The sequence below is a fragment of the Aythya marila genome, assembly GCF_965140915.1.
Source record: "Aythya marila genome assembly, chromosome: 6".
Classification (NCBI taxonomy): domain Eukaryota; kingdom Metazoa; phylum Chordata; class Aves; order Anseriformes; family Anatidae; genus Aythya; species Aythya marila.
In genome coordinates this window covers 22,665,281-22,688,857 of record NC_139047.1, presented here as the reverse complement: position 1 = coordinate 22,688,857, position 23,577 = coordinate 22,665,281, and the positions used below count along the sequence as shown (strand labels likewise).

General features: G+C 39.2%; 1 protein-coding gene across 5 annotated transcripts in view; it reads right to left on the bottom strand.

Moving 5' to 3' along the window:
* Positions 1 to 23,218, bottom strand: part of ITGB6 (integrin subunit beta 6) — a 56,456-nt gene extending 33,238 nt beyond the window's left edge. Inside the window, exons 1-5 of one of the 5 annotated variants that reach the window (XM_082763895.1) lie at positions 23,007 to 23,218; positions 21,038 to 21,080; positions 1,614 to 1,678; positions 1,084 to 1,160; positions 264 to 343 (exon numbers count right to left, since the gene is read on the bottom strand). In XM_082763895.1, the coding sequence (XP_082620021.1) occupies positions 264 to 343; positions 1,084 to 1,144 (141 nt within the window). In that variant the 5' untranslated portion in view covers positions 1,145 to 1,160; positions 1,614 to 1,678; positions 21,038 to 21,080; positions 23,007 to 23,218. Of the gene's footprint in view, positions 1 to 263; positions 344 to 1,083; positions 1,161 to 1,244; positions 1,311 to 1,613; positions 1,679 to 17,622; positions 17,895 to 21,037; positions 21,081 to 23,006 lie in introns of those variants that run through there. The other 4 variants (XM_082763896.1, XM_082763897.1, XM_082763899.1 and 1 more) reach the window with 4 other exon arrangements.
* Positions 23,219 to 23,577: the final 359 nt, after the last annotated feature.

Here is a 23,577-nt window from a genome sequence, read left to right as displayed (position 1 = left end):
CGGGTGAGTCAGCCCTGTGGTTGATGACCTGAGCCCCTCTAAAAGCACTTTTATTTCTGCCTAAAATGGGGACGTTTTTTAAAAAAAGAGAATAATACAGCTTAAAGTCTATATTTGAATTCCACTTTTGATCCTCAGAAAGGCTTCACTAAGCACTGCATGCATTACAAAACCACAGGCTAACCCAATTAAGTCAATACTTCATCACTCAGAGCTACTACAAACATTTCAAGTTTTACTTTGAAATTTTTTGTATCATCTACCTCTTGGAAACACCAAGCGCAGTGTGGTCCGGAAAGCACACAATCTTCACAAGTCACTGCACTTTCCTGAGAACAGGTCCCTAAATTTAAATAAAAGAAGACAAAAGACTGTCAATAATGTGCTTAATCATTCAGCTTATGATGAATCTGGCTAGTTAGAGAATGTGGGAAGTGAAAAATGCACACATTTAGCCATATACAGGATTACTGATGAAGTTATTTCATAAAGATGTTTCTATTGGTAGAATATTAACTCTCTGGAAAAACAATACAATTACTGACAATTAACATACTTGCTTTTGCATGCTTTATAGATGTGTATTCAATGAGAACATGCTACTTGTTTGATTGAGGGCACTTGATAAAACTTTATATTTGTTTCTGGTATAGGGCATGTACAACATTGGCAACATAACCAGAGATACTAAAACCACAAAATTATGTACGTTCACTGTATATACTTAACATTGCTTCACCAACATCTGTAGATACATGATATGATTTTAATTTATTGTGCAAGTACTGGTGAAACATTCAGTCACATACACAGTATTAAGTTTCTCAGTTCAGACATTGATTAGTATAACCACAATTGCTCAAATGCCTGTCTCTTTTACATGTTCTGCTATGTAATGACCACATAAATCTTAAATGAATTCACAGGGTTGCCCTACAGCAGTATGTCAAAAAAAAAAACACCAGTCGTCCAAGAGAAAGGAGTGATTAAATACAGAAGACAGAAAGCTATTTAGTATCAACTTAAAGCAAGAAACAAAGCAAAACTGGTTTAGAAATGGACCCCACTGCCCCCGAGTCTTACCTTGAACATTGTTATTTCTTTGCAGAAATAAGAAAAAGAAGCAAAGCAATTCAATCCCCATTCGTTTTCAGTGCTGGCTGTGTGACAAAAAATATTAACATGTTATTTATCGTCTGTGGGAAGACAGAACATCATAAAATCCATACATTCCCAAAGCGTACGTTTTAAGAAGTCACCTACACTGGACTGCGAGGAATCTTCAAACCTATCAGGGCAGAACATGAATGAAAATAAAAACAACAGCTACCTGGGCAGGTAAAGACGGCAAGCTTTGCATAAAAGTAACCTGAACATGGTTATCACTTCCTTGTTTTCCTGTACTCCTTATAAGGTATACAATCAGAAGGAAAATTCATTCAGGTGAAGACTTCTGTCAGTTGCAGTCACTCTGGGTCCTAGAGCAAGCCATCCAAGTGAGCGTTTTTGGCGTATACAGGAACTCTAAAATGCTCCTCTAAAATAACTCCTTTAATTGTTCCCTGAGAGAGTGTGTTAGGCAGACAGGTCATACGATTGCTAAGTAAATATACCTGGAGAGATGTAAAAATCCCATTTTTTCAGATTCCCTGGTGTGGAGGGAAACTTGTAAAGGCAACTGCAAAAAAAAAAAAAAAAAAAAAAAAAAAGCAATCAATTGTTATAATTGAGGACCTGGATCTTGGTAATTCAAGACACAGAGTACATTTATTTTATTAACATTGCAAAGTGGAAAGGAAATGCTGCAATCGTGGATTTTTTAATATGTAGAGGAAGGAGTAATTGTATTCCCAGTTCTGCAACCAACTTGAAAAAAATCACTTCAGCTTCAATTCTGTGTAGTAAGTGCCTAAATATTCTATGGCAGTACAGCATGGATACAGCAACATAACAAGTTTTTGCTCCTCCCCACCCCTTGGAATGAAGGGAAAATATGCCTTTCTTACTGCATTATTGCATTATTAAAGGAAATAAAATTTCTTATTTCTGGATATCATCTCTTCACATCTTTTATGCTTTGCTATTTTCTGTTTTGAAAATAATTTGCTCAGGATAAGTCCTCTTTTATCTTAAGAGTTCGCAACTGACTCTACACACTGCAGTATAAAATTAATATTTCATCAGTTGTGTTGTTGATCTACCCTAAAAGCATATATCCTTTTTTTTCCACAGTCAGAATCCTACTGAAGCTGTGAAGCTAGCTTGTAAAAGAACCTAAGCTGCTCTCACCATGAGAACTGGCAGGATCAGACCTCCCTTTTCAAACCTGGTGGTAGCTGCAATTTTGGGGCAGGATGTGACAGTAGGGATAGGTCTATACTAGTAAGCTCAACATGCCTGGAAACATTCCTGGACATTGAGGCCAACTGGCACAGAAAGACCTGAGTTTATGCTTGCAAATTGCCTATTGGGACCATTCTAGCAACCAAAATGTGCCCAGAAATTGTTTGCAGGGAGTGTTAATTGGAAGAGGTCAAATTCATGCCAGGGAGCATTTTAACAGTTTAATAGCACAGAGAATCTCATTCTAGTGCCTGGAAATATTCCCAGATACATCCGATTTTACTAGTATTTACACAGTCTACGGGTATTTTCGTAGCAGCTCAAACTGGATTACGTCAAGCCTACCTTTGCCCTGCTCACACCCCTTCGCTCTTACCACTACTGATGTCCAAACAAGCAGTGAGCTGATTCAGCCTGATCCAATTAAAAGCCAAGCACCTTCCGTGGGGAAGGCTGGGGGGCTAATCTTCCCCTGGGTGGGTCCCCTGAGCTGTGTCACTGCCCAGCCCAGTGTGAGCACCGGCTCAGGAGAGGGAAGAGGAAAGACAGGCAGAGCTGACAGGGAAGGTGCCAGCATGATAATTTGAATTTATCCCAGCTTAGGTTCTTGTGGAACCACATCCTAACATTTCTGTTTACAACAGTAAATTCTTAAGTTTCCTTCAACTGCTTTCTAAACCTTAGAGTATCCTTTGTGAATCATGTGTTCACCTACAACAATTCCTTGTGGCATGAAAACAGCATCAATTAGATTATGTTCCCTTAGCTGGTGAAGACACGGGTCTATGAGGACAATGTCCATAACCACAGAAGGTCAAAATGAAGTGGAGTTGACTGTAAATGTTTGCTCATACAAAGAAAAAAATCCTCCTATAAGAGCCATCCAACACATTTTATTTCCCCGTCTTTAATTTACATTTGTGTGTACGTCCTATACTACTGTTGCTATGCCTACAGCCTTGCAGAACTCCAAGAACTAGTGCTTGCCCTTTCAATGTACAAGTTCATTTTGCAGCTCTCGCTAGCCCCTGGTAATATAACAACACCTCAAAGCCTACACTCAAAGGACTTGATGACAGTCCTTCAGCCACCAAAAGACACCAGAAGTCTCCCAGGTTAAGGACCAGCCAGCTGAACAGCTGGCACTTAGTAAAGGCTTATTTTTAGATTCAAGATATCAAACTTTTTAGTGCAGAAAGAATAATACAACCTACATAAAACTTACAAGTTCGGTTTGATAGCATCAGTTCTCCATTTGTTTGTGTGGTAATATTTTATATAGGTCTTGGCACGGACAGCATGACTGGAGGCTAAGTGCCTGCCTCTGAATGGGATGGCTGCCAGATCTGAGTTAAGTCTTGCCTTGAGTAAAATAACTAAGTTTCTGCAATTTATTAAGAACAGACCTCCCCAGATTGTAGAGCAGAGGAAGAATAGACAACAGCAAAACAACCACAAAAACACAAAGGAAAATATACGGAGAGAAGAACCGAGGTTAGTTTTGACTTTTAAAAGCTCCCACAATGAGAAGATCACAGGACTGGACAGAGTGGGACTGACAATCTCAGCGATAGGGGCACAGGATGATAAGAGAGGTCCGGGAAGGAAGATAGCATCTACAAAGAGCAGATCTTGGGCAAGGCAAGAAAACCTAGGTAGGACGCTGATATAATAGGTTTGTTTTGCAATGTCACTAAACATCTTATATGATATCTAAAGATAAATTGACCAGGAAGTTTGTCTATTAGTGTACTGTTTTACTGGCTTTAGCTATCACAAATGCTAGAAGAGCACGATCTGGAATAGCCATGCTGATGTGGGGAGGATGGCCTCTGAGGTCCTGGCACTGCTGGATCTGACAGCAAGATTCCCTTTCTTTAAAAAGGTTTGTAAGACAGTCTTGTTCTGTTAACTCAAACTAGAGGCATCAGCCCAATGAAGTATAACAAATGGTAGTTTATAGTACAGACAATGCAGTTATTACTGGTTTTATCAGCCACTACACATTCATTTTGGAGCAAATTCTGGTCTTGCTTAAAACAGAGTTATGGTTTTACAATGACACAACCCAGCAGAACACAGCTGTTTATCTTTCAGTATGGGCAGCACTGAACAATGCAGGTCTGTCCTTCTCTAAAAGGTAATAAAATTTGTACAGGATAAAATCTTTACTGCATTTTTCCCCATACCTGGCACTTACAATACGTGAAAGATAGCACAGAATGATATGATGGTCATCCAACCAACCTTTAACAAATTCATTGGTGAGCAGCCAACTTTGAATATAGAGAATACAGAAAAAAAAAAAAAAAAAAAAAAAAAGAAAAGCTAATGATGTGAACAGGGGATAAGAAATAAACCAAAAATATTAGCCTCAGGTAGCATTTCATTAATAAGGCTTTTTTCCTCTTTAGAAAAAGCTACTAATGTATGGCTTTTCTGGCACATTTAGCCGAATCCAAAAGTCAGCCTGGTGACTGGGTCTGTACAAGATCCAGAATGGAAAGTGTTTGCATACAAAAGCATGCCTCATCATTGGCTCATTTAAATCTAAAAAATGACTTCATTTTAGAAAAAATACCAGCCTCTCCTGCATACAGGGCATGAACTGATGTAGCATAATTATATATACAAGAAGACCAGTTCAACAGAAATAAACAATTAGTTCCTCCTGTGCTAGACAAAGCCTGGAAGAGGCGGCATGTTAGCTCTAGTGAAAGCCTACCAGTCAATGCAGAAAAGATCCGTATGTCCCAAGCTCATTGGAGCAAGGAAAATCTCTTTGAATTAGAAGCTGGAGAGCTATTCACATGGAGGAGAAATTCTTGTAAGTTATCTCTCAGCTTCACACTCAACCCAACTCTTAATTCTCAATGCTCTTCTCATACACACTCAATCTGAAAGCTTGGAAAAATACTGAGTAATTTGAAGTCTGGATAGCCCACATGCTGAAATGGTTCTTTGAGTATTTACAAAGGTGGAGGAAGTGTCTTCTGCCCTTCAGAAAAAATCTCTTCCTGCCCCTCATCTGCCAAGTTCTGTGGGAATGGAAGCAGTGAGATGGAGATCAAAATTTAGGGTAAGCCTTTTGACCAGAAAGATGACAACAGAAGAATATGCAAATATCACTGAATAAGTGAGAAAAAAAAAATCTTAAAATGGTGAAGCTGTTCTATAGCTGCACAGTCAAGTGGTTCCTGACTCTTGGGCCAGCAGAAATGGAAGGCACTTTTAGAAAAAAATCTTCCCCAAAATATATCCCTCACCAGCCTGACAGCCCTAGTTCCAAAGAACAGCTACGACAGATGTTTCAGAGGATGGCTGTCAATTAGCTAGGCAATGAAGCCTGAAAAAAGTTTCCAAGCTTAGATTCAGATCTAAGGGAACAGAGGTGATTTGAGTAGCCACATAGCAATGGGAATATCCTGTGAACAAGTCAATCCAGCACAGACAGAAACTGCTCGCAAATATGGCAATGACACTAGGACTGTCCTGTCCCCACCTTTGCTGGCAATACTTTGGGGAGATCAGGAAAATACATTTAAAGAGGAAACAACAATCCCTAATGAACAATTGTGTTTCATGGGGAAATTCATCCAATTTAATGATGGTGAATGCAACTAAACGGTTTTACATTTTTTTCTTTAAACATGATTTATTTTTATTTTTTTAAGAAAACGACAGTATCACCTACCAAACCACTGTGCAAAATAAATAAATGTATTTGGATTTATGCATATTAATGTTGTTCGATATTATTTGTTTTCATTCTTTGTTACACAGCACCATGCGACAGGGTATTGTTCAAAACGGAAAACAGCCTCAGTCCAAAGAAACTGCTGTAAGCATTCAGGTCCTGTGTAAATGACACAGAGCCTGCAGTATGTGAAGATGTGAATGCACAGCGGCTGAGCTGCCCCTGTTGGGACGTGTATACTAACTTCATTCCCAGCTACGGGACTCGCACCAAAACACTGCTGTGTAGGTTAAGGCACAGAGCCCTGCCTGTGGGCAAGTGTGTGAAAAGGCAAAGGCTTCTCATAACTCTTAGTGTTTTGTTTGCAAGCAGTACTATACAGGCGGTGGAGAGCAGTTTTAGAAGATGAACAGAGTCTGTAGCTCCTTCCTGTGGGTTGCATGAGCTGAACGGCCACACGTAGGAAAGGAATTTTTTCCCTCTGGCCCTGAACAAAGTGGGGTGTTGCAGATGCATGACTCAGGTCATGATTCATGCTCTGGTCTCCTCTTGTTTCCGGAGCAGTGCGCTGCTGCTAGATGAAGGCAGAGCCAAGTCAACAACCTACCTCTGAACAAACAGAGAGGAAGAGGAGGAAGAAGGATGAATTGCTCACCAACTGTGCAGTGAACAGCAGGCAGACAACCCAGGGTGTTTTCAACCCATGTTCACCTCACCCACAGCTCTGACCCAGCTGGTTTCAGCTGAGGGCGTGAGCAAACCTTTGTCCTCAATTTCCTTTGCATGGCTGAGCACTCTGAAAGGTCTGTTTGATTTTCAGATTTGAATAAACTTTCACACTCAAAGCCAAATAATCAAATCTCCCAACTGCACCAGAACTCAGGTGGAACCAGTGGAAAAATCACGTGGCTTCCAACGAGGACTGTCAGCCAGCCCACAGTGCTCAAAACATGCCAGGGATGCCACACAGCCTATTGAATCTGGCCTAAGTTTCTGTTTGATTTTCACAGTCGCATTGTACACCACCCTGCCCTATAAGAGTGAGGTGGTGGGACCCCAGAGGAAGCACCTCAGCTCCACGCTGGTGGCTGGAACTGCTCTGAGCATTAGCATTAACCCCACAGCACTTAACTCCACAAGATGTCAGGTCTCTGCCCTTTAACTGGCAGCTTTCTGCAGCTTCCTCCATTCAGGTTAATGCTGAGTGCAAGCTCTACCTACTTTCCCTCTTACAAAAGGGCCAAAGGCAGCCCTGTGACACGCATGTTGCAGCCATATAGCATGAAATGCGATGAATAAGCAAAACGAGCTAGGTGCCTTGCTTTTGAAAAAGCGGTAAGGAATGTGTAAGCACAATGTAGTCAGGCCTGATTTATCCAGACGTAAATTCTGAACTATGAGACTGGGACTAAATCACTTGTAAAAAGTACCTTTTCCACGCTGGTCTTACACAGAGCAAATAGACCTCTATTTGTTATAGTTGACCTTGCTATACTTAGGGGTACGGAACTCCAGTGCTTTGCTCAAACATAGGGTTTGAATAATGTCAATCTAGAGTAGCCAAAATAGATAAGCATGTTTACTTCAGCATCCAAACAGCTGCTAATAACTGAGAAAGTGGGCCAAGACGCTGACTGAAACCAGCTAGATTTATGAAGCTTTCAAGTTATTCTGAACACTGATGGTATGGTTTCTATTTACAGACACGCAGAATTCAGTCCACTCCTCCTGTCACAGGGCCCAGTCTCCCCCTTGGGAAAGAACAGGATTTAGGGTTTCAGGAGCTCTTTGTGCAACGTGCTGCCATCTTATGGCTATTCTGCTATTCTGGAGTAGGTATTACTTTAAAACCTGCAGGCATAAAGGTGGTCAGTACTAACTCCCCTGTGACCTTTTGGCAATATTTTGCCTGGCTACATATTTAAGAATCTGTCGAAACACACATCTTTGTTAAATGATTTGGTCATTTATGTTATATTTGGGTTATAAATTTTTGTTAACAGCTTTTTTTTTTCTTTGCTTTTTTTTTTTTTTTTTTAATTCCTTTCTCATCTACCACAGTAAACAGAACATTATTTCCAGTCTTTGTTATAAGCTCAGTTAACATGATTCTGAAATGTCAGAACTGTTTCCAATATCTTTGTTGACATAAATTATTCCTTTATGTTGCAAATCTTGTTTTATTGCTATGAGCATGTGTAGGAAGGAAATTTAAACCAGCAGGGTGCATTGATATGTAAACAGGGATATTGGAAGAATGACCTTTTAGAGAAAGATTAGTATTTCTACAATTCTTAAAGAACTGGTGAGAACTGTTGGTATTACATACCTAAACAAAACCCATGCAAGACCAAGAACCTGCAAATGAAATATCTCTAAGTAAAAATAAAATCAACTAAATCAGTTTCAATTATCTTGGCTGAGTAATACAATAGGAATAAAGCAGAGCACGGTTTCCCTAACAATGCTTTCTAGGAGTTCAAAATGATTGATGATGTAAAGTCTATTAATAATATTTGATTGACTGATACCTTACGCTTACCTCAGCATCACCCTGTTTTGGCTGGACAATTAGCAAGACCAGAATTACCATAATTTAAGCTTTTTAATTTTTTTTTTTTTTTCATTCTTAATGTTTTGCAGCGTGTCAACATGTCCCAGAAGGCCATAAAGTCATGTTTTCTCTGTGAACCAATAAATTAACAGAAATTTCAATAGTTCAACACAGTGAAGGATCTCATAGATACCAAATACGTGTCCTTGCACCTTATACAGCTGTGTTCAGGAACTTATCAAAATCCGTCATAAGACTGCTCAGACAGTTTCTCTTCCTGGCAGGTAGGCAAATACAAAGTGGCTCTACTCACCTGTGCGGTATATGCAAGAACAAGGTGAATTCTGCATTATCCAACTCACAAGCAAATAAGCTCCATTTTACTGTGACACCCGCAGTCACAATGCTTTGTTCCTGTTACTCTCACTAGAAGACTGCTTCAGCAACTTTACTCTTCTCATCGCTGGAGACCTTCTAAACTCCAGCCTAGATGGATTAACTAATTTATATCCATTTGTTTTAGTGACAACATTGTCTAGTAACTTAAATAACTTCTTTCCTTTCCTAGTATTTGCCCTGCCCTTCGTTCCCCTCCCCTTGATGTATTTATAGACAGCAATTGTATATCGCTCATTCTTTGGTTTGTGTAGCACTACTTCTCTGCATTTCTTTCAATGCTCTTTCCTAATTGTGGGTGACAGACTGTTCACAGCACTCCAGAAGGGCTCTGACCAATGCCGCCTACGCTGGAGCCTATACGTAGTATTCCTTCCTCAGCTGCCTGCATCATATCTAAGGAGGATCATTTTTTGCCTTTTCCATGACTCAATCCCAACCCTGTGAGCATCCTTCTATGACTGATCAAGACATTATGGTCTTTCTCCTGTCCACTTGATAATTTTAAGTTTATAACAGAAATAATTTCCACCTCAGTTTGTGCTATGAAATTCAACCCCACACATCCAGCTCTCAGGTTCCCGGACTGCCCATATAACAGGATGGATATTTTTCTTATTTGAGCATGCCATTTTTAGCAGCAATGAAAGCATTAATAATTTCAGAGATTAGCTGAAACTGTAATACTTGAAAATCTGTTTGTAATCTCTGATAGCCCAGTAATTCCTTTTTCAGAACAGATGGTATCTTCCATACATATTCTCAGCCCTTATATATTTAATCAAACACTTATTGCTTTCATTCTATTTTTTCCTTTTCATATCCACATCTTTATTTGTTATTTCTAGCAAAATGTGTACACAATTTGCATATGGTTAAGGTCAAATTAATGAAATTCTACATGTGAGGTCACTTTTCCTCCACTTTTCTCTCTTCTTTGATTTGATAGGTCTTTTAAGAAAAACTTGCTCCTGTATTTGAAATTTAATTTGGTGTTCTTTCAGCATTTTAGGATGGATGATGGACATCATTCCACTATGAGCCTACTCTGTTCTTTGGATTTAATTTTCAAGTTTGCAAACGTTAGTTCTTATTTCTGTGGATTCTTACCATCTTATTTATTTTCATCTGTGATCTCTACCATCCTCTTCATAGAAAAAAAAATATTACTTGGTTTGGGCAGCATTTACACTATCTTTAATCAACGTCCCATCCTTACCACATGCCAGACCTCCCTTCATCTTTCTGGTATAAAAAGCTTTTAGTCTTTGTGCTTTGGTTTACAGATGGTAAATCTGTTCGCCACTTAACAAATATGACTGCACTCTACACTTCTTGGTGTCCAAGATACAGCTGCTTCCCCTATGTCTTTCACTCTTTGCTCATTCCTAATATATTTTTTCTCACTCTTAATATAATTATTTATATATTAAGATATATATAGATATTATTTCTTCAGCAAGGTGTTAACACACTTCATTCTCTACTTCCAGCAGAAAGTGCAGATTTATTATTATTTTTATATATATTTAAAGAAATTCTAATCCTAACGCTTGGAACTTGCATCCACTTGACAACACTAGCTAGTTCCTCCAGTTTCTCAAAATTTGTTCTTCTGAAGTAATGTATATAACAGACCTATTTTTGTTTATTCTTTCACTTATTTTCAATTTAATCAAGTTGGGATAACATTAGCTAGGTTATTTTCTACAACCAGCTGCTCTATGGCATCACTACCTAACAAAGACCACCTAGAATAGCATCATATTAGTCCGGTGACTGCATAGTGATGAAATCTGCCAGCTATCACACCCTGGAATAACTGGCTCTGCTGTTATCAGTAACATTTGCTTTATACTCTATTTCTGTTCCATCAAAATTTCCCATAACAATACAATGCTTGGAAGTTTCGCCTTCATGCCTGAAGTCATCTGTATTACAAATATATCTAAGAGTCCTTTAGTGGTCCTTCAGAAGACCCTTATTCACCATACTTTGCCCCAAAAGTTTGACAAATTCCACCCCACCCATGCTGTCTCTGCATTGTTACTGAGTGATGCCTTTGTACATTTGCTTTTATTTTTAGTTTTCATTACAGTCTACACATCAGTTTAAGAGTGCTTCAGTCATACACTAGTCATCAACCATACTTTGTTATCATTGAGAGATTCAGGGTCATCCTGGACCCTGCGCTTCTAGCCTGTGTTTTCCTGCATGCAGTTTTTGTATATAAATACCTCAGATTGTCTTCTATGATGTTGCACTTTTTTTCTTTTTTTTTTTTCTTTTTTTTAATTACATGGTTCACATTCTTTTTATTCCTGACATCGAGACCATCCACCTCATGTTCCCACCCATGTTAATACTTATTTTTCCTCTTCGTGTTTTTTCCATCATATATTTTTCGCCCCCATGCATTCATCATTTCCTTCTTTTCAGGACCATGCATGGAAATTACTTACAAGTGTCCCCCAGCCTTCTCTCCTATTTTCTTGCTTACAATACTTTTACTGGTTATACGGATATATAAATATATATTGTCAGCATGCGATATTTTGTAGTATTGTTACATGATATAATCATGTTATACTGTATTGATATCAACTACAGGAATACTACTTCCAGAAAATGAATACCACACCTGCTCAGATGGAGTTCATCTACTTTTGGTGAAAAATCCTCTGTTCTCTCAAAAGATAAATGCCTTAAAACACTCCTCATAACATCAATTCTTAAGACATCTGCTACTCTTTATTGTCTTGCATACTTTAACACACCCTCTTCAGGAATGAAACTCTGTAATGGTGGTTTTTCCTTCAGACAGTTTTCCCAGTTTGTGTTCTTCTCAGTGCTCTCTCCTTCCACCTTTTATCCTACAATGCAAGCTGATGCAAAGTCATGTTTCGTCTCAGAAATGACTGCATTGCCACAGATGCTAAAAGGTCTTATTGTTTTATTAAAAAATTAAAAATTAAAAAATGGATGCACATACTGTGCATGCATTTGCCTGGAATACAATCATTTCACCTTGAAATTATGCTGTAGGAATGCTGATGACTTTATATTTGTGGGGTAGTTTTAAAATAGCTTCAGATAAGAGAGAGATGTTTTTTAAAGAAAGTGATAAAGTAAAAGCTTTAATTTACTTTTGAACCCAAGTACTTGTAAGAAGTCTCATCAGGTCTCCTGAAGGCATTTTAGTCACTTGGAGTTAACCATTACCTGAAACTACGTGGGGAGAAAAAAAAAATAAAAAAGAAAAAGAGGAAAAAAAAAAGAAAAAAAAATTCAAAGCCAGCCTACAATACAGTGTGTGTTTAGGAAAGAAATGCAGACACTGAGTCATAGCTATCAGTTATTCATTATACAGTCAGTCAGTTATGATGTGACCCTTCCCAACATTACTCTTACTTTTGATTTACCGTATGTTGCTGACCTGGTGGATGAGACTCTACATTAGGGCAAGACCCTACCCACCCTAATCAGGTGAGACACTTGAGAGTCTACTGTAAGGTCATCATATGAAAAACATAAATAAGGGTAAAGAGGTTACTGAACATACTATATTAGTCAACCTAACAATTACCATGTGAGGTAGGAGGAAAAGATACATAAAAATCCAGTTCTCTGCATGGATTGCAAAATGGCATAGAAAGCCTTATTGACAAAATCTAACAGAGAATGATATAATTTCTTCCCAGAGAGGAATAAAGGATTTATTTATGAAGAGTGAAAGCTTTAGGAATGCCTATGCTGGTACCTTTAGCACCTGAAGAACCAACCCTGAAACTATTATAATTTAGCATGTCTGGCTCATGAGACTGATTCAGGAGAAACTGGGGAAAACAACCATTACTGCAGAATCTGTTGTTTCACTATGTTGCTTTAGCAATGTTATTGGCCTAGAGGTAACTACAGCACACGTGTCCATAAACAGGTAAGACAGACATTACTCAGCACTGTAAAACTCCCCCAGATTGGTCAATATCCAAGGGAATTTTCACCCTGTGTCTACAACAAACGTCCACCACTCACTGATGGTTTACAGATTTGAAGGAGAAGCTGTGCAGCTGCTGCAGCCTGATGAAGGTGTGCAGTCTGTAGCCAGCACAAAGGATGAGCGACAGCTGAGTTATTGTTAATTTGGAAGAGGCATCTGAATGCCCTTTTAAATCAGAGAACAATCACCGTGCTCAGGAACGTCTGAGAGGAACAGTAGACACCGAGGAGGAATTCAAACAGATTGTACACTGGTGCTATGACTACACCCAGAGAGCGTGCCAGGTCATGAACATGTTATAAGCAAACCTCCAGGGAACAGTAAACACAGGTCTGAGGTTCACACACAGGAGATGCCCCTTTCTCTGCATTTTCTATAGACAACAGTCAAAAATAGACTGGCTCCAAAGATGGGCACATTAGGTGTTCACTTACACAGAACAAATCTGGGCCAGAAAATTAATAATCCAACATATCAAATGTTAATTTTTTTTTCAGCTATCTTTGTGAAATTCAAAGTTATGGATATTCCTATACTGTTCTGTAGTTTGACCTTTCTTGCACAAGGGAAAACCACAAATGCCCACGTTTTCCTGTTTCACGTTAACTTAAAGATAAAGGGCAATGGTACACAACCTACTACTCAAATCGTGGTAACAATTTCAAGCAAGATTATATAATAAATAGTGCCAGTAGCAAACTGAATATGCTAGCAGTGGCTTGGAGAAAGTACATATTTATCTGTTCTTATTATGTCATCAGTTTTCTCTCACGTTTTTTTGTAAGCTGCTCAATATTTATGGTTTAAAAGCCATAGAAAAACAAACAAGAACATTACAATTACTTATTCAGAGTGTGACTGGGTTTTTGGAACCTGCTGATAGACAGCTATTCATGATACCAGTGCAAAGTCGCATTACTGATAAAGGCATTCATTTCACAAGTCTCATCTAACATCGGTTTGCTCATATAGAATAATAAAGTCTATTTTTCCCTTCATTCTCCACTGATACCTATGTTCTCATGTGTTACTATCTGATTTATTCTTACCACTTCTACAGTGGTATTTTTCTTTCCTCTCCCCCCTGCTTCTTCAAAAGCACCTCTTAGTTTTATTTGCTATGTTTTTGTGTTGAGCAATGATAGTTTGATTTAGCTAATGCTTCTGAACTTAGATATTAATGAATCTTCCAAGTCTTGGCCTTTTGTTTACATTCTTCTAAGTTCACAATCTTCATAGCATACTATTTTCTTAATGGTCCTGGTATTGTGCTTCTTTTGTTATTATAGTGATGAAAATTGCTTGAGGAAGATCACTCCTTGGAAGAAGCTGCTCCTCTCTTGCTACTAGTTCAAGCTCAGACAGAGCATTGCAAGCTCCTGCCTTGACAGCCTGTGGTTGAGACTTCTTTCTGTTTATAATTTCTATTAATACCCTGAATAACAGCACAGGCATCACAGATGCCCTGATTTTATGAGGACAGCAGGTAAATTCTGCCCGAAAAATAACAGTCCCGTGTTGAGAACAGGGGATTTCCAAATCTGAGCCTAAATGCCTGGGTGGACAGCCAAACATAGGGGACACAGAAGCCAGGAAAAGGTCAGAGAGGGAGCAATGCTTGCTGAAGCTGATTTTAAACAGCCAATTGAGGTATTGGCTGTGCTTTTAACATCCACTGCTACTGGATCAGAGGAACTGATGCTAGCATGGCACTGTGGGACCACAGGAAGCAAGAAGCATCCTCCGATGATGATAAGGATCACTGTTACAAGTAGGTTTTCTGTCCTGGGGGTGGGAAGATGACAGCAGCATTCTTAGTCCTACCCTCTAGATGGTTCTGCTTGGGTAAGGAAATAAATAAATAAATAAATAAAATAAAATAAATCTCTACATGACCTTAATAAGAAACCTCTGCAGACATAGCCAGTTGGCTTTATCACACAAGTGCTGTTCCTATGTGGTCTGGTAGGGTCGCATTTCAGGAGCAGCTACCAGTAAATGAAACCTCATTTTGATCAAGCTCTATCTCCCAGCTGACAAACCTACAGATGGCTGAGTATTGCCTTGTCACAGCCTCCAGGCTGTCTGGGTGCCAGCAATGGGGAAAAAAAAAAATACTCTGATGGGGAAATCCATCCTCAGATCTGTACCTCTGCATCTCTGAGAAAAGGATGCCAACCACTGTGAGAACAGTGCTGCTCTGGCTCTGCAGGTCTGATGAATTCACTGCAACTGCTTGGGTTGCTACTGGAAGTAAATGCTTGTCAAATGCATCAGGGAAAAATCTGATGCGTGAATTTGTGTTTTCTTAGATACAGGATTCTGGAGAGCAAGTCAGATAAGCTTTGGATGCTGTTGAGATGCTGACCAGGTCACAGGAGTCTGATTTATGAGCATATTCCTATCCTCCTAAACTTTCAAAATGAAATGTTGTGAATGACTGCACAGGCATCTTATGAGTTTCCCCCGAACCCTTAGCAGACAGTGTGAATGTTTTAATTAAAGCTTTGACAGAGAAGTAGATCAGGACAACTGTATCATTTTCCTTTCGTGGCATGTTTCAGCAAGCTGATGCAGATTGCTAGGTCGATGAGATATATCAATATTATAAGACACACCATGTGTCAGGCTGAACACATTAAAGGCTGACGTTAAATTTTAACATGGGTCATGAATCACAGACTTATTCAGCCACCCAGAATTAATATCAAATGAAAAGTCTGGGTAACAAGTTTCTTTTGTTTTGGCTTTATATAAGTAGGAGGATGAGGAACATGAACAAAGGTTCATATATGAAAACAACTTGAACTCTGCTCATGTAGGAACAATTCAGACATTCATGGTGCAGAGAAATAGACAGTTTGCACTTTATAGAAGAGCTTATCATAACTCTCTGAGAACTAAAATTTTGACAACTTGATGTTGGGGGAGCCTGTTAAGAATAAGCCCAGTCAAAAAAAAAAAAAAAAAGTGGATATTAAAAACTTTTTTTTTTTTAAATTGTCTCCCACATCTCCCAGAGAAAGAATAAGCAATGTTTAAACCAAATGCTGTTTTACTCAGTCCCTCCCCTTTTGACCATTTATTGGCATTCATAGCTAAATTTTCTTAGACAGGTGTTCAACTAAAATTATTTGGGGTTAGACCTAAACCACACAACTCAGTCATGAAAACACAAACCAGTGACTTAACTCCACTGAGTAGTCTTTGACTTCACTGGTAGACCCTACAAATTGTAGTATAAGCTCTTACATTTCTGTCCTTGGGACAATACATTATCATGATTCATCATTCTTTATCTATCTTTTTATCTTCATTTCTTTTATAGCTCACCTCTGTCTAGACCAACACATAGCTCCTTATAAACACATGCTTAATCATAACCAGACGTGCAAGCTCAGCTGGGCAAATATGTGATGTTCTCTAGTACTTCTCATCAGATCAAGTTTCCCTTTCTATTTCAGTAGGATGGAAATATTTTGTTCTCAGAAACAAAAACCTTTATTATTTCCTCCTTATTGTAGGACATGTGTTGATGAAGTATCTCATGATGAAATTCCCTGTGGACTATTATTGAAAATACGTGCTGCAGTAAGACTATTCATTCACTTTCCGCACATTTTTGGTAAGCCTGTGGTACCTCAGAACATGTGTCTGTCACTGAGGACAACACAGAAGCCTTCACAGGACTCTAACAGCTGTGCCAGAAGCAAGAGCTTTTTTGGCATCCTGAATAGCAGTAGCTCTACAATGAAAGGGCATTGTTCAAAAATGGCACAATCATTAGAAATGGTGGCACAGCAAAAGAAGCGCTGAGAGCATTGCAAACAGAGACGTAAGTAACAGGTCTATTCATAGAAGTGCTTTTCCCCGGGGAATGGAGGCTTGTGAGTGACTTCATTAACTGCTGACAGCAGACAGACTGCACTGCGCTGGGAGTGAAAGGGAAACAGTCATCAGATGGCCTCAGCCACAACTGAGGAAATGCACAGAAGAGATAACTGGCAAGTGTGGTGTTTTCTTCACTATTCAGAAAAAGTTAGTCATCCTTAAATTTAATGGTCTATTTCATTCCTTTTGGCATTGCAATCTTTTTGTATACGGACTCACTATTTGCACAAAAGGTTCTTCTGACAATTAAATGCACTGTTGGAAACATCCCAAATTGTGGAAGGTGATGTCTGAATTCCAGACAAATTGTTAATTATAAGGAAAAAACCCAGATACCTTGGCATTTGTTACTTTCAATAGCCAGAAGACACTTAGGAAGCCTTGTTATATGTCAACACCATGCTGTATTTGACCTCTCACACTGTGTGCAGTGGAATTTGCCTCACTGCACAGTCAGCTGAACCTGCACTCTCTTTGGTGTCTCCAGCATATTTCTTCACAGAAACAGGGTTGTACAGACCAGATGACCTATATCTCTAGAACTTCTTTTGACAAGCCAAAAGCATCCACCCCACCAAACCTACCTTGAGAGTGTGCTATGTATTAGCTTGAAGGTGTTCTCCACTCTCAGAGACCATACTAGCAGCTAAACAGTTGATAGATGAAATACGGCATTTTCTATACATAATTACCTCCTACTTTGTTCCCAACATAAAGATAAGGAAAACAATGTAAGCTTACCTCCCATTCTCCAATACGCTTGAGCATTTTTTGGGCACGGAGCAGACCTGTCCAATGCTGCAACAGTCTTGCACAGCAGCTCTGCTTCCCGCTGTATCACAGGGAGCTTCTCTTTCTCTGCATAGCAGCTTTCTTGCTCCTTACCAGCCCTGCAGCTGACCTTTCTTTTTAAAAGCACACCACTGTCCTACTCCTCCTAACTTCAATTTTCTCTGTGGACCCTCCACGCTCACTGGGTGCGTGCACTTCAACAATTAATACCTTGATTATTGGCTTTCTCTAACAGGTCTCTCACTGTCCAAACCCTATCTCCTCTAGGAGGTTTAAAGAGAACTGGCCTAAAATGCCACCAGTCAAAAGTCCTATTCTTCCCAGAGGAAATACTACTAGTCCTTCATAACCAAGCAGGCTATTTATAGGGATGGTGACAGTGTGTCTAACCCCACAGCACAATGAGCATGACACAGTCCACAGAAGACGTGATGATAGAGGCTGTTCATAAAATCAAAACTGGAATTCATATGCTGTATGTCAATAGTGATTTAAGCAACCACTTTCCTGCCTCTCGCCAGGGGGAAGAAATAAAAGCCCTGTTAGCACAGGGACACGCAGCACAACCTCTCTGGAATAATTAATCCATTACTTTAGAGACTGGTGTTAAGGCCATTCTGGTTTCTAAATCCTTTTATTTGCTATAACCTTAATCTACTCTATTCCTGTACATTCAGTGCTTCTGCCTCCAGCTCTCTTACTTTCCAATCAGGTCACTTGTAGTTTCTGAAGGTGCTTTTTCACATTGCACATTAAGTTCATTTTAACAGATCAAAATTTAGGTTATTTGACCAGGTTAGCAGAACGTGCTTAGTTTGGGATGCACAAAAGAATCCCAGACAAACCCCAGACAAAATCAGAAAAAGCACCAAGGCAGAGTTACATTAGGATATGAGCAAGAAAGCATCAGCATCAAACAGATCACAACATAGAAGAACAAATACCTTATCTCTCTTCTAACACTAAGTGGGCACACAGAACAAAAGCACCCCAGCATATGTCTTATTTTTCTGGGCAGGGGATGAAGAGCTGGGGTAGCACTATATGAAAAGGGAAAGCAAACAGAAAGGAAGCAGGGTGAGGTCAGGATCTGTTCTGGGAGCGCATGGAGGAGAATTGGAAAAGCAGGAGTGAAAGATCAAGCAGGGGACATTGTGTGTAACAGGGCTGGGGACTGCTGTGCCCAGGGCGCCCTGAGGTGGCCCAGCAGGCACAGCAGCCACTGGGCCCCTCACCACACCGGGCCACCCACTGCAGGGGCAGAGGGCCCCAGAGCTCCACCACAGGCCTAGGCCCCAGCTGGAGACCTCTCACCACCAGCAGTGGTGGTGTTGATGCTACTGCTGCTTCTTCCTATCCACTGTACTAAATAAAAGCAAACTCCTCTCTGCTAGGCCCAGTAGAAACTTAACAACCACTGCCTCGTGTGCAGCCCTTTCAGCTGATGCCCACAGGTGGGGAGAAAATAGGCCCAAGATCACTCTCTCCCTGCTGCAAGGTGTGGGGCCTGCTGGAGGTTACTTTAATACCAGTATTGCCTACACCTGCATCTGCTTTTTGACAGAAACTTGCCTTGGGCCCGAGATGGCTTTGCATTCAGTAAAGCCCGTGCTGGGGTGTGAGAGGAGAGGGGTGGTAGGCCATTTCCTCTGAGAGCATTCAGTCTGTGGAGGTGGTTCAGGGGAAAGGGAGGAGGGGAACAAACAGCAGGCAGGAAAGCTTCAGGGAACCGTGCATGTACCCAAAATGGAGGTAACATTAGCAGCAGTGAGGTCAGAGCAGAGTAGTAAGTTACACTCTAAGAGAAAAGTGCCCTAGGACTGGGTGGAAAAACTATCAGAGAATAAATTTTGCTGAAGAGGAACAGTAACACTCATTGCTACCTATAAATCCAAATCGTGGCTTTTTATTGATACATCCCTAGGAGCTAATTAGGGCCTAAAGTTCTAAATTGGCAGCTGACTTCGAAGCCTGGAGACCATGTATGTGGAGCAAGGTGGTGGGAGGTGCTTCCCTTCCCACCCCATTTCTGGCATTTAGCCTCAGTCAGACACAAGCCACTAATCGCCTTGGCAAGCTGTGCCTGGCGCACAGGGTCACTGAGCAGTGCCCACCACACGCCAAACTCAAGAGCTGCTCGCAGTGACCAGGATGCATGGGATGAAAGAAGCTGGGCCCAGCAGGTGCAGGCTGCTGATACACAACATGGCTGCACCGCATGGCATCTGCCTTGGTGTCACACAAACCCAGCAACCAAGCTCTGTGGAGCAACCTCTGCTATGTGTTTATACATATTTCTATAATACAAATCATAAAGGCCCTTTTCCTGGGCTTTTACTGTCAATGTGATAATAGGATTCCCTAATGTGCCAATTCCCAAATAAGTGCCCTTGAAAACAGAACTTAAATGTCTAAAGAATGACCTTCAATTATATCATGTAGTTCATTAAAGCTGGGGTGGTGGTGATCTTTATTTTTTTTGTATTTCTATTTACTTCAATAAGGGTAAACTCAGTTTCTAAGTGAAACACCTCAAGTCCTCCTTTCTCTAGGGTAGTCTAGCTACATTTTTAGAACATTAGTTTTTTCACTTTATTTTTTTAATCTGATGATTTGAGGAGGATAGGTATACAAACTCCAAGTCAGGATGCCAGACACTAGGGAGGACAGAATATTCTCCATACTCCTTAGCTGCCACATGGGGCCTAAATATCTGCAACTCAGCTTGACAGTACATTGCTGTGGCACTAACCTTTTTTGCACCAATCTAATACAGAGGTTGCTGCAAATAATAACTGAGCTTGCTTTGTCCCTCATATGGCTTGCATTTTCCTTTTTTTAAATTATTTATTTATTTATTTATTTATTTATTTTAGGAAACATTACGTAAACAGTGAAGTGAGCCAAATTTAGACTGATACCTAGACTTGTCATCTAACAGATGGGACAGAATCAAGATTAAGAAACCAATGGACAGTAGCAGAATCTGTATGATTAATGGCTTGGGGACAAAGGTATTTTTAAAGTTGTCTCACTAGCAGCACCTGAAAATGCATTTAAGGGTGTTTTTTTGTTGTTGGTTTTTTTTTTTTTTTTTTTTTTTTTTTGAATGATATAAAAAATACATGAAAAGTGACAGAGAAAGACTGAACCAATCGAGTAGAGATGGTTGAATTTTGCCTTTGATTCCTGGAGGAATATATTGCTAAGAACTAGAACAGATTGTCCTTAGATATGCACTCCAGGGAAAAATATTAGTCAAATTGCCTTACCATGATTTTTCTCTTTCCTTCATACAAGCATAAAACAAACAAACAAAAAAACCCTGCCTTCTTATATACAAGATCTGAGAAGAGATTCATACCATGTATAATTCTGTTACTTCTGATCCTGCTGACCAGTTGTTTCTTCAGTTATCCATAAAGACCAAGAGTCATAGAAAATTTGAAGAAAAAAAAATGTTTGTCAAAGATGTGTGCTCCAATGCACAAACAATAAGTAAGACCAGAAAATACTTTTCCTGTGTTATAATGCAGCCCCTCCATCCCCAGAAATTCACTGTTTTTCCTCAGAGAAAACATTTATTAGTTCTGTGCACTACAGAAGTAGGTAAACCTCACAACTGTAAGACCAATGGTGGCAAAACAGAGGATCTCATATACAGTGAACAAATTACATATAAAATTACTTTTGACAAGCTCAGTGAAATCAAATGCTGTCACTGCTTGTGACAGTCTACCTCACCAACCATATTGAATTTGCCTAGATACATGTACATCCCTGAGAGCTGAAACTGCAGATGACTGGCCCCAAAAGATCTAGGTATGGAAGACCAACAAACTCCCATGTGAAAACTATATCAGAGTATGGAAGATAAACTCACATATAACTCCACTACGCAAAATTAAGTAATAGAATTACCTGACCATTTTCTGGGACAAATTCTTGCTGCTGCGTATTTATTTATTGAAGATAATACTTATGGCCAGATACCTCAGGCCTGTGTTCCTGAAGATACTTAATTAGTCTGTGGCTAACACTTTCTCCAATTTTTGTATTAAATGAAGTCATATATAACTTTAGATCTTGATCAACAAATATTGCATGCACTTGATTTAGAGATTAAAAAAGATACTGAAGGTGGTGTTGGAAGAAGTTCCTATGTTATTACTTCTATTACACTACTACCTCAATCAGAAACAGATCTTTGGGGTAGAGATTGTACAAATATAATTATTTATAATTATTAATACAATTAAATTAATAAGAAATAAAATTAATTATAATTATAACTCATTCACCAGGGACACAACAGAGGTGAGAATTCCACAGCAATAATGGGGTGCATACCATGTACAGAAGGTGCTGGAAAGGAAGCATGGCAGTAGGATGGACTGAAAGCATGATGAAGTCTAAGTAAACAACAGCAGCACAACAAAAAATGAACTGAGGTGCATTTGTGATGTTACAGGAGTCAATGAGCTTCACTTCTGCTCCTTGGTAAAGGGACTACTAAGTACTGTGCTGGGGAAAAATGCAGGCACGCTTCATTGTCTGCCTCAGACCAAGTACAATGTCATAAATCATTAGAACGGAATCTAGTATTAATTATACGTAGTTTTAGTTTATCTCTCACAAGCCTGAGTGAAATGCAATGCAGCTTTAATAGTCTCAAAGTATTAATAAGGAAAATATAGATCAGTCAAACTCTAGCTTTCATAATTGTTAAAACAGTTAATTATTGCACCATTTAGTGAATGATTACAGGTGTTGTATGGGACTGATTTTTTAGCAGAAGTTGCAGATCATTTCTGTACCACTTTAAAACTTCATTTTAAAAACATTCTTCATGCAGTAAAAAAGCTGAAAAAGCCAGAATGTGTTTAGGCTGTATAAATGGACTATGACCTTCTTCATTTCATGTTTAAAAAAATAAAAGATATTGAAGTGATGCATAGTTACAGCAACCCTGAGAAAACAGCTAAAAGTGTAACTTCAAACATACTATTTCATAGCCAAATCAATTTCTGAAAAACCTCACAAAGTAAAGGACATACCAGTAAGCCTTTCATGTTATTTACACAAATTATCAAAAGAAATTAACATTGACAAACTTACCTAAATTTAGGAGTGAATTACGTTCTCCTTCTCAGAGTCAGCTTCAGTATTTTAACAAGAAACTTATCGGAACCATAATGTAATTATTTATAAATATATTTTTCACTAATCAGTTGAATGTATGTTTTGTATTCCTAGCTGCAAATTACAGCGATAATAGGAACAGACCTACTCTATGTGCTATGAAGCCTTTAGCCACACATTGCACTACTTACCATTCAGAACAGACCTTCCAGTTCAGAAAGTGCTGAATGCATTACCATGCCCATTGTCAAAAAACTCTGCTAGACGTATCATTTATCTCTATTGTGGTAATAAAGAGATTCCTGGCATTCTGGTATTAAGAAACCAGAAGTAATATATTAGTTTTAATTTTCCTCTGCTACTTAAAAATGAACACATATGATAGAGCACATAGTTTAGAAGACTATGAAGATAGTGTCCTATCGAATGACAGACTGTCTGGTTGATTTACATGAAGTACCAAGTGCTCATATGAGAAAAGGTTAAAATTAGATTGACGAGCAAATGTGCTACCAGACTGCTGGCTGACAAATGGCAAAGTTATGCCAATGTATTACTTATTCTGGAGGCGCCCAAGAAACAAGCAGGAGGATAGTAATTCATGTGCTAGAATACATTCACGTTTAGCATAAACAAAGAGTCCTCAGGGTCTGCAACAGGAACATATTAGCTATAAGTAATTTCTGTCAACAAATAAGTCAGTGGTAAAATTTGATTATTAGATACGGAATTTGAAAGACTTATGATTTCTTAAGTCAAGAG